This window comes from Ranitomeya imitator, chromosome 5, assembly GCF_032444005.1.
Source record: "Ranitomeya imitator isolate aRanImi1 chromosome 5, aRanImi1.pri, whole genome shotgun sequence".
NCBI classification, from domain to species: domain Eukaryota; kingdom Metazoa; phylum Chordata; class Amphibia; order Anura; family Dendrobatidae; genus Ranitomeya; species Ranitomeya imitator.
Genome location: NC_091286.1, coordinates 599,149,996 through 599,162,396, shown reverse-complemented (window position 1 = coordinate 599,162,396; position 12,401 = coordinate 599,149,996). Strand labels below are relative to the sequence as shown.

The following is a 12,401-nucleotide window of genomic DNA, read 5'->3' as shown; positions in this document are numbered from 1 at the left end:
CCTCAACTATGGGAGACAAACTGAGAAAAAAATAATCCAGAAAATCACATTGTCTGTTTTTTTAACATTTTATTTGCATATTATGGTGGAAAATAAGTATTTGGTCAGAAACAAACAATCAAGATTTCTGGCTCTCACAGACCTGTAACTTCTTCTTTAAGAGTCTCCTCTTTCCTCTACTCATTACCTGTAGTAATGGCACCTGTTTAAACTTGTTATCAGTATAAAAAGACACCTGTGCACACCCTCAAACAGTCTGACTCCAAACTCCACTATGGTGAAGACCAAAGAGCTGTCAAAGGACACCAGAAACAAAATTGTAGCCCTGCACCAGGCTGGGAAGACTGAATCTGCAATAGCCAACCAGCTTGGAGTGAAGAAATCAACAGTGGGAGCAATAATTAGAAAATGGAAGACATACAAGACCACTGATAATCTCCCTTGATCTGGGGCTCCACGCAAAATCCCACCCCGTGGGGTCAGAATGATCACAAGAACGGTGAGCAAAAATCCCAGAACCACGCAGCGGGACCTAGTGAATGAACTACAGAGAGCTGGGACCAATGTAACAAGGCCCACCATTGGTAACACACTACGCCACCATAGACTCAGATCCTGCCGTGCCAGACGTGTCCCACTGCTTAAGCTAGTACATGTCCGGGCCCATCTGAAGTTTGCTAGAGAGCATTTGGATGATCCAGAGGAGTTTTGGGAGAATGTCCTATGGTCTGATGAAACCAAACTGGAACTGTTTGGTAGAAACACAACTTGTCGTGTTTGGAGGAAAAAGAATACTGAGTTGCATCCATCAAACACCATACCTACTGTAAAGCATGGTGGTGGAAACATCATGCTTTGGGGCTGATTCTCTGCAAAGGGGCCAGGACGACTGATCCGGGTACATGAAAGAATGAATGGGGCCATGTATCGTGAGATTTTGAGTGCAAACCTCCTTCTATCAGCAAGGGCATTGAAGATGAAACGTGGCTGGGTCTTTCAACATGACAATGATCCAAAGCACACCGCCAGGGCAACGAAGGAGTGGCTTCGTAAGAAGCATTTCAAGGTCCTGGAGTGGCCTAGCCAGTCTCCAGATCTCAACCCTATAGAAAACCTTTGGAGGGAGTTGAAAGTCTGTGTTGCCAAGCGAAAAGCCAAAAACATCACTGCTCTAGAGGAGATCTGCATGGAGGAATGGGCCAACATACCAACAACTGTGTGTGGCAACCTTGTGAAGACTTACAGAAAACATTTGACCTCATTGCCAACAAAAGATATATTACAAAGTAATGAGATGAAATTTTGTTTCTGACCAATTACTTATTTTCCACCATAATATGCAAATAAAATGTTAAAAAACAGACAATGTGATTTTCTGGATTTTTTTTTTCTCAGTTTGTCTCCCATAGTTGAGGTCTACCTATGATGTAAATTACAGACGCCTCTCATCTTTTTAAGTGGTGGAACTTGCACTATTGCTGACTGACTAAATACTTTTTTGCCCCACTGTATGTGATCTAGGAAAGATGGAAGTTCTGAAATATGAAAAAATACCCAATATGTTATAAACATAAAAAGGGAAATCAATAGAAAAATAAAGTATGACAAAAAAGGAAAAGGCATTCCCAGCAGTCAAAGAGAGAAAAAAGGAGAGGATATAAAGGGGCAGGCTCCCAAATGGAGTAGATGGTGAGATGGACATCCCAAAGTGTAATATATGAGGAATGCAAGCTGGGATGTACAATTTTGTTAAAAGGTGTTTACCCCTTCCTGATTTCCTATTATTTTCCATGTTTGTTACACTTAAATGTTTCTGATTACCAAACAAATTTAAATATTAGATCAAGATAACACAAGTAAATACAAAATGTAGTTCTTAAATGAAGATCTTTATTATTAAGGGGAAAAGAAATCCAAACCCACAGGTCTCTGTGTGAAAAAGTGATTGCCCCCTAAACCTGATTACTGGTTGGGCCACTCTTAGCAGCAACAACTGCAATCAAGTGTTTGTGATAACTGACAGTGAGTCTTTTATAAAGCTCTGAAGGAATTTGTCCCACTCATCTCTGCAGAATTGTTTTAAATGAGCCACATTGGAGGTTTTCTGAGCATGAACTGCCTTTTTAAGGTCATGCCAAAGCATATCAATCAAATTAATCAAATTAAGGTCAGGACTTTGACTAGGCCACTCCAAAGTCTTTGTTTTGTTTTTTTAAAGTCATTCCTAGGTGGACTTGCTTATGTGGCGCCCCTGAAGGTTCAGTTGCCACAAAGTTGCTGCATCTCAACCAGATGTGTGGTGCCCCAACTCTCTGATTAAGAGGGGACACTGCACAGAACCCTAACACTTGCACCCAACACTAGACCTCCCCAGGCCAGGGAGGGATTAGGTAGTGGGAGTGGGTGGAGAGTGAGGAGTTGTCAGGGGAGACAGGAGGGAGGAGTAATGGAATCTGTAAGGAGTGCCAGAGCTGAGCAGACGTAGAAGTCTGCAGCTCCTGTGAGTGAAAGAAAAGAAGCTCCCAGGAAGGAGTTCCAGGGACACGGGAAGTGCAGAAGCCACCTGTAGGACCCATTTCCAGAAGTGGCGGAACCAAGCCGCAGTAAGGGACCCGTCCCCTGAACTAGTGGGAAAACTTCAGGCTCCAGCTAGCAACCCGGAAGCTGCTGTGACTATAGGTGCAGCAGCAACGTTTGCACCTACTCGCCGAAAAGGTGAACATAGAGGGTCCAGGGGACAAGAGAGTACATTGTCTGACAAGACCCGTGTTCACGGGCTTGGGACACTGGGTGGCAAGCGCAGGTCAAGAGAGGAGGTAGCCAGCGCAGAAAGACGACCAGGAGAGGCATATAAAAGAGGAGTTCTAGACAGGTGCCCAACTTGCTGGAGAGTTTCCTGGACTTCACACCTGGAGGACACAGCACCCCGGCTGGGGAGCCTGAACTGTGAGTAAAAGAGTGAGAACTGCAATATGCTGTGTCATTTCATTTCTTTCCGGCATCACCTACTCTGACCCTCTACCTGTCACTAGCAACAGAGCCACCCACACCACTAACTGCCCTGTGAACCGAGCTTTACCTGTGGAAAGCTATAACAACTCAGCTGCAGTATCATCTGCCCAAGAGGATTGTACAGCAGCGTCAGCCAACACCTTTATTGCTGAGTACCACATGGGGCGTCACGAACATTTTCCCCTTTATCCCCCTTGCAAACTTTATTCCCATTTCCCATCATTTATTATTTTCATTTCATCACCCCTTTAATTGGACACCCAGGGCCACGGACTGGGTCGTTGCTGCCGTGACCTTCCCCTTAAAGAATCATGTCTGGCCGGAAAAGAGTATCCCACGGTCCTAGTGGGCGCTTCACTTATGTATTTTGCATCATTGTCCTATTGCATAACAAAAGTATGTTTCAACTTGAGGTCTCGACAGATGGCCGGACATCTCCTTCAGGATTTTTAAATAGACAGCATGGTAAGTATTCCAGGTATGAAGTAGTAAAACAGCCCCAGTCCACCACACTACCACCACCACATTTTACTGTTGGTATGGTGTTCCTTTTCTGAAACGCTGTGTTACTTCAAGATGTAATGGGACATACACCTTCCAAAACGTTCAACTTTTATCTTGTCTGTCCACATAGTATCCTCTCAAAAGTCTTGGGTATCTTCAAAATGTTTTCTGGCAAAACTGAGATGCACATTTATGTTCTTATTGCTCAGTGGTGGTTTTCGTGATTTCCTATTCTTTTGCATATTTGTCAAGCTTAAATGTTTCAGATCACGAAAGCATGTAGCAGAGCTCAAAGTTAACCTGGCCCACACCCCTGATTATCTACTTTGTGTACATTGTCTATTGACAGTAAGCTGCTAATCAGTGCTGGGGGGCAGAGTTGGTCACGGTGCAAAGGAGTGGTAGCTTATCAATGATAATCTCCTGCTGATAAAGCATTAATTGTATTAGAAAACAGCACAGAGCCTAATAACTGACACTTCGTAGAAATCAGTGTATCAGCTCCTACTATATGCTGTCCTCGGATTATATAGTAAAAATCTTAAAGGTATACATGGATAATTAGTCTTGAAGGGTGTAGACTTTGAATCAAAATGTTTAGTTAATTAGTTATAATCAACCCTTATTTTCTCACAATATGTTCTCCACACAGGTTTATAACCAATGCTAACAGGATCATTTGCTCCAAACCTAACACGCCCTGGGTTAAGAAGAAGCAAGAGGAACTTAGGTAAGATGAATTATATTTTCAAAGGGAACCGTGATGTTTCCTCTGCTCAGAGTGACTGGGACTCAGAGGTGGACAGCTCTGTCATTCTATCCTGTGCTGGGACGCGCTGAGCTGTCAGTGCTTTGATTGACAGCTCGATTGACCTGTCTGAGATTAGAAGGTACAGAGATTTCCACAGGTTCTCCCTGGTCATGGTAATTGCCCAGCTATTTAGGTAACCTGTCTGGCCCAGATCATTGCCAGTCAAAAACTTGTTCTAAGCTTTTGCTCTCTGATGTGTGTTCGCCTGATACCTGTTCTGTAAGTTCTGGTCTTCTGCAGCTAACCTTTGGACCGTGTTCTGACTACTTGTTTGATATTGCCCCTTTGATTCTGATCTTCTTCTGCTGACCTTTGAATGGTGTTCTAGCATTTGTTATTGCACCTTTGCTTATCCGCTATTTCTCTGGAATTCTGACCCTGTAATGTGACCTGACTTACAACTTCATATTTTACATTGGTTTACTGCATGCTCTTTTGATATTGACCCCCTCGAAACGTCTGCCTTTGCTGACTCACGGCCTGTCCGTGGGTTGTGACTAGCGTCACAGAAAACCGTCACTATGAATAACAACCTGAATTACTACAGTAATGTAGATGTTAGAAGAAACACTGAATCTTAGGGTCTTTTTTCTTATCAGTGAACTCACTTTTAAGCTTTAGTCACACTAAACGACTTACCAACGATCACAACCAGCGATACGACCTGGCCTTGATCGTTGGTAAGTTGTTGTGTGGTCGCTGGGGAGCTGTCACACAGACAGCTCTCTCCAGCGACCAACGATCCGGGGAACGACTTCGGCATCGTTGAAACGGTCTTCAACGATGCCGAAGTCCCCCTGCAGCACCCGGGTAACCAGGGTAAACATCGGGTTACTAAGTGCAGGGCCGCGCTTAGTAACCTCATATTTACCCTGGTTACCATTGTAAAAGTAAAAAATAAAACACTAAATACTCACATTCTGATGTTTGTCACATCCCCCGCCGGCGTCCTCAGGGTTAAATCTGCTTTCGGCAAGAGCGCTGCTATGCTAATGCACGCACTGCTGCCGAGAGCTTCACTTCACTGATTGTGTCAGTGCCGGCAGTAACAGCGGTGACGTCAACGCTGTGCTCTGCTTTACAGCCGGCGCTGTCACATTAGCAGCGATCCTGCCGTAAGCAGTTTTAACCCTGTGGACGCCGGGGGACGTGACAGACATCAGAATGTGAGTATGTACTGGTTTTTTTTTACTTTTACAATGGTAACCAGGGTAAATATCGGGTTACTAAGTGCGGCCCTGCGCTTAGTAACCCGATATTTACCCTGATTACAAGTGAACACATCACTGGATCGGCGTCACACATGCCGATCCAGCGATGACAGCGGGTGATCAGCGACCAAAAAATGGTCCTGATCATTCCCCAATGACCAACGATCTCCCAGCAGGGGCCTGATCGTTGGTCGCTGTCACACACAACAAGATCGTTAGCGGGATCGTTGCTACATCACCAAAAGCGTGACGTTGCAATGATATCGTTATGTGTGACTCCCCTTTTACTCCCCTGCACTAAATTAGCTGATAACCTGGGCTCTGTATACTAATGAGGCATCTAGATGTCCACTGTACTGTTCATGAAATGCATTCAAATGCAGAGCCCATACCATTTGTTGCATGGTAGGGAAAGTGAGTTTAGATATAAAAATGATACCATTGTAATCTATGTCTCTCTGTAAAGGTGCCGTCACATTTAGCGACGCTGCAGCGATCTAGACAACGATCCCGATCGCTGCAGCGTCGCTGTTTGGTCGCTGGAGAGCTGTCACGCAGACAGCTCTCCAGCGACCAACTATGCGAAGTCCCCTGGTAACCAGGGTAAACATCGGGTTACTAAGCGCAGGGTTGCGCTTAGTAACCCAATGCTTACCCTGGTTACCAGCGTAAACGTAAAAAAACAAACACTACATACTTACATTCCGGTGTCTGTCCTCCGGTGCTCTGCTTCTCTGTACTGTGTAAGCGCCGGCCGGAAAGCATAGCGGTGATGTCACCGCTGTGCTCTGCTTTACGGCCGGCCGGTGCTTACACAGTGCAGAGAAGCAGAGCACCGGAGGACAGACACCGGAATGTAAGTATGTAGTGTTTGGTTTTTTTTACGTTTACGCTGGTAACCAGGGTAAACATCGGGTTACTAAGCGTGGCCCTGCACTTAGTAACCCGATGTTTACCCTGGTTACCAGTGAAGACATCACTGAATTGGCGTCACACACGCCGATTCAGCGATGTCTGCGGGAGATCCAGCGACTAAATAAAATTCTGGCCTTTCTGCTCCGACCAACAATGTCACAGCAGGATCCAGATCGCTGCTGCGTGTCAAATACAACGATATCGCTAGCCAGGACGCTGCAACGTCACGGATCGCTAGCGATATCGTTGTTAAAGGGAACCTGTCACCCCGAAAATTGCGGGTGAGGTAATCCCACCGGCATCAGCGGCTTATCTACAGCATTCTGTAATGCTGTAGATAAGCCCCCGATGTTACCTAAAAAAGGAGAAAAAGACATTAGATTATACTCACCCAGGGGCGGTCCCGCTGCTGGTCAGGTCGGATGGGCGTCTCCGGTCCGCTGCGGCGCCTCCTATCTTCTTTCCATGACGTCCTCTTCTGATCTTCAGCCATGGCTCCGGCGCACGCGTACTTTGCTCTGCCCTCTTGAGGGCAGAGGATAGTACTGCAGTGCGCAGGCGCCGGAAAGGTCAGAGACCCGGTGCCTGCGCACTGCAGTACTTTGTCTGCCCTCAACAGGGCAGAGCAAAGTACGCCTGCGCCGGAGCCGTGGCTGAAGATCAGAAGAGGACGTCATGGAAAGAAGATAGGAGGCGCCGCAGCGGACCAGAGACGCTCATCCAACCTGACCAGCAGCGGGACCGCCCCTGGGTGAGTATAATCTAATGTCTTTTTCTCCTTTTTCAGGTAACATCGGGGGCTTATCTACAGCATTACAGAATGCTGTAGATAAGCCCCTGATGCCGGTGGGCTTACCTCACCCGCGATTTTCGGGGTGACAGGTTCCCTTTAAGTTGGCCAGTGTGAAGGTACCTTAAGGGTTAGTCACAGTTTACTTTGTTGTTGGAGATTTATGATGTATATACTGTATGTATATATGTGCATATGAAATGGTGGCTGGTGGGCAGTTGGGAGAAGTTGAAGGAGAGTCTGGGTGGAAGTGAAGCTGTGGATCCTTGGAGAAGTCTGCATAGGGTGGTGCGACTTTGGATCAGTTGATGGTGACTCTGGGATGCGTTGTTTAGCTTGGCATGAGCCAACTTGGTGAAGACAACCAAGTACACAGCATCTTAGGTCAAGTGAGGCCTTATCTCTAATGGCTTAGGAAAGCACTGTGTTTGAGAGATCAGCATTCTCTGAGAACTTTAAGATGGCGTCTCTATTGCTAAGGACTTAGGGATGCTCTGTGATGGAGAGATCGGCATTCCCTAAGAGGTTCAAGACCGTGTTTCTGATTATTCAGGACTCATCCCAGCAAGGACCCTTCTACTTCAGTTTTAGGGTGTATAGGTACCATCATACATATGAATATACAAGTATATGTGCTTATATAAATAGCCTTATAGAGGTCCAGTTAGTTAGTAGAAAAGGCCTCTGTCAGAGACACTTCGAAAACTTCTCAGAGTAGGCAATTACTAAAGTCCTGGCACAACACTGTTAATTGACTTTTGCATAGAAAGAGTTACTCATGTTGTATTTTGTTTGCATATAACTGTCAATTCTATTTATGTGTACCTGCGTATACTCTTAGTTGGTGTTATTGAGAGTAACTGCTGTCATTGTATTTGGTGCGTATACACTGTTTACCTACAATCCTTAGCTATGTTTTATAACCTGGTTAGTAAATATTTATATTATACTACCTAATCTTTGTGCGTGTCTGCTGATTGTTGCTGTACCCCTTGTCTGGTGGCCATCCCTCCTCTACATTTCATTTCCTAACATTATTATATTTCAGGATCGCTTCTGATGTTTAGGGCGTGTTCACGCTCTCTGTTTTTGTCACATTTTTATTCTATTTGTTTTTTACAGTGCCGCAAAAGCTTTTTTTTTCTCCAGTCTCCAGTATGTCAATTATTTCACCATTCTTGCAACGTTTTTCACGCATTGAAATAAATGGGAAAAACGCAAGAAAAAATGCACACATTTTACACAGTGTTTTCCTCCAACACACTGGGTTTTTTTTAAGCATACATAAAATATTTTCATTATCCTGGGCATTAGCTTATAATGCAAGAGATGTGGTGTTATTTCACAGAGAACTCCATTACAACATAGGGGCTTCATGGCCTTATAACATACATGCTGTCTTCATATTCACTGCGCAATTAACAAACAAGAATTGGGATAATGTACAGTAGTAGTAATTTATTCCAAGGTCCCTCAGTATCTATGCACTTTTAAAATGACCCTTCCTTTTAAACTTACTCCAGAGTAGAAATTATTCTATTTCACTCTATTACCGTATATACTTGAGTATAAGCTGACCCGAGTATAAGCCGACCCCCCTAATTTTGCCACAAAAAACTGGGAAAACTTATTGACTCGAGTATAAGCCTAGGGTAGGAAATGCAGCAGCTACTGGTAAATTTCAAAAATAAAAATAGATGCTCCGTACCGTTCATTATTGCCCCATAGATGCTCCATATACAACTGTGCCCCATATAGAATGCTCTGCACCGTTCATTATGGCCCCATAGATGCTCCTTATAAAGCTGTGCCCCATGTATTTATTGCTCTGCACCGTTGATTATGGCCCCATAGATGCTCCTTATAAAGCTGTGCCCCATGTATTTATTGCTCTGCACCGTTGATTATGGCCCCATAGATGCTCCATATACAACTGTGCCCCATATAGAATGCTCTGCACCGTTCATTATGGCCCCATAGATGCTCCTTATAAAGCTGTGCCCCATGTATTTATTGCTCTGCACTGTTGATTATGGCCCCATAGATGCTCCTTATAAAGCTGTGCATCATATATAATGCTCTGCACCGTTGATTATGGCCCCATAGGTGCTCCATATATAATGCTGTGCCATATAGAATGCTGCTGGTGCTGCAATAAAAAAAAAAAAAATCACATACTCACCTCTCTTCTCCCAGGACGCCGGCGCTTTCAATATTTACCTGCTCCTCGTGCGGCTCCGTCTCCAGCACTGACACTCAGCAGAGGGCGCGCACTGACTACGTCACTGCGCCCTCTAACCTGAGCGTCACTGCTAGAGGATGCTGGAGACGGAGCCGCACCGGAGCGAGGAGCAGGTAAATATCGTGCAGCGCTGCGCTCCCCGTATACTTACCTGCTCCTGGCGCGGTCCCTGCAGTCCCTGGCTTCTTCCTGTAATTGAGCGGTCACAGTTACCGATCATTTACAGCAATGAATATGCGGCTCCTCCCCTATGGGGGTGGAGCCGCCTATTCATTTCTGTAATGAGCGGTGCCATGTGACCACTCAGTACAGGAAGAATCTGCAGCGTCAGGGAAGCCAGGGACTGCAGGGACCGTGCCAGGAGCAGGTAAGTATAACTACACAGCCCCCGCTCCCTCTCACCTGCCGACCTCCCGGTATATGACTCGAATATAAGCCGAGAGGGGGACTTTCAGCCCAAAAAAATGGGCTGAAAATCTCGGCTTATACTCGAGTATATACGGTACATCCATAACTAAATTGGACTTTTCCTTTAACATATATTTTATGTTCTAATAGTTTGTATTTATTTCTTTTAAGGAAAAAGGATGAAGAAGCAAGAAGACTGAGTAGCACAGGATGGAACCTCATTACCTCATACCTCTCATGTACAGAACTAATAATAACGTCATTTAGAGAAATATAAGTTACGGGTTCTTTATGATAAATTTTTATCACATGTTTATTATTATATTATTTACAACAATCTTAGGCCTCTTACACACTTGCGTCGTTTGGCCTCCATCGCAATGCGTCGTTCTGTGCAAAAAACGCATCCTGCAAAGTTGCCCGCAAGATGCGTTTTTTGCCCATAGACTTGTATTGCCGACAGATCGCGACGTATGGCCATACGTCGCGTCCGTCGTGCCCTGGATGCATTGTGTTTTGCCGGACCGTCGCGTCGAAAAAACATTCAAGGGAACGTTTTTTTGTACGTCGGATCCTATATTTCCTACCGCGCATGCGTGGCCGGAACATTGCGCCAACGCTTTGCGACGGCCCCGTACCGACGAAGTGTGAAAGAAGCCTTAGCCTTAATTTATCATTAAATGTGTCAGTGTTTAAATGTAATGTTTGTTACACCCTTTTTATCATGTCTAGTCTCTGTTTTAATTATATTATTTTGTTATTTTGATTGGTGTCCCTAATATTATGTTGTTTTTTTTATAGGGATTCTTTTTATTATAGTCTTTTCTTGATTTTAGTGCTCAAGTAGTTTTTGTATGTATTAGTTTATCGTGTCTACTTGAGTGATTTGGTACAATATTGATTTTGATTAGGTTATTTAAATACTACTTTTTTCTTTTTGGTTTAAAATGTGTCAGTATTCGCTGATTTCTTAATATGGATAACATGTTTTAACTTATTGAACTGGAACCACACAAACTTGTCAAGAACTTGTGAACAATCTGAGAAATGAGCCATGATTGACCTATCAGCCCTCCGCGTCTTGGGAATGCACTGTGTGTGTTGCAGATCACTAGCTCAGAAATAGCTTTCAAATGCAATTTAATAATAATATTTATTTATTTTTTATTTATTGCAATTGTAAAATAAAATTCAGGGGAGTCCAGGTTGGTCATTAAAGGGACTCTATGAGCATAGAATATGTGTTCATGCCAAGTACTGCCCCTTGGTGCATCATGGGGTGACCAAACATTGAAATACTCCTTCCCACCTGCTTGGTTTCCATCTATCTAAAGCCCTCCTCTTCTTTGATTGGCAACTCTGGTTTCATAGAGCAGAGATAGATGGAAGCCAAGCGGGTGGGAAGTTTTACCTGCATGATTGCCCCGCCGTGATGCACTGAGCAACGGTCCTTGGTTTGAAAAGTCATTCTGTGCTGATGGATTCCCATTAAATGTGTTATATCAAGCTCCTAATTCATCAAGTATCCAAAAAGAAGAACAAGGACGGAGGTCTTGAGCCTCCTGCGTCAACAATTCAAGCTGCCGCTGTAAGAGAGTGGAAGAATGAAATCTAAGTATCCCCTGACGAAGCCTCATTAAGGAGGCGATACGCGTGGGGTTAGGGTCCACTGTCTCTCCCCCTGGACACCTCAGCTTATCGGACATAGGTTGGTACAGGTTTGGGTTGGGGATATCTTGCCCTCACTGCTTAGGCTCTTTTTTTTTTTCCTGCATATGGGCAGGTGGGTGGTCATTATTTGGCACACTTGCCTGTGGGTTCTGCGGGATATATATCCCTTTTATAATAGGCTTGTATTCAGAGTCCTCATGAGCCATTAGGTAGGTGTTTACCAGCATACATGTCCATATAGGGTGTATATTCCCTATGGACATATTGATAGGCTGTATAATTATTGTTATGTATATACACATGTATTTATGTCCGGGTGGTTTACAGTGGTTCTATGTTTTTAATTGTTTTTATTGTCTATGCCAATAAAGTGTTTTTTGCATGTTCATATACCGGGTGGTGTGCAATTTTTGTAGCAGCGTCTTTCTTCTCCCTTTTGAATATTGTCACCACATCACGTGTTTCACTGTTGTTAAAGGTTTCCAAATTACACTCTACCAAACGAAACCTTGAACCCTCTCTTTCAAAGATAGCCAAGTACCGTACTGTATTACCTTCATCAGCCCCTTAGAGAGTGAAGCGATTTTGCTAATGTTTGACTGCAGTTTCCTTCAAAATGGGGAATTGGGAACCTGATTCTCATAATCAGCAGGGGTCTCAATGGACCTCCAGTGATAATACACTTACCTAAATGTGACCACTCCAGTGATAATACACTTACCTAAATGTGACCACTCATCAGTAGTGATGAGCGAGTGTACTAGTTGCTCAGGTTTTCGGGTGACCTCCGAGTATTTGTTATTGCTCGGAGATATACGGTAGTTTTCATCGCCTCAG

The 12,401-nt window shown here is 44.3% G+C and overlaps 1 protein-coding gene across 1 annotated transcript in view; it reads left to right on the top strand.

Moving 5' to 3' along the window:
• Window positions 1-11,951, top strand: part of LOC138638571 (eotaxin-like) — a 28,533-nt gene extending 16,582 nt beyond the window's left edge. Inside the window, exons 3-4 of the mRNA XM_069727967.1 lie at window positions 4,169-4,246; window positions 10,065-11,951. Coding sequence (XP_069584068.1) covers window positions 4,169-4,246; window positions 10,065-10,170 — 184 coding nt within the window. The 3' untranslated portion in view covers window positions 10,171-11,951. The remainder of the gene's footprint in view (window positions 1-4,168; window positions 4,247-10,064) is intronic.
• Window positions 11,952-12,401: the final 450 nt, after the last annotated feature.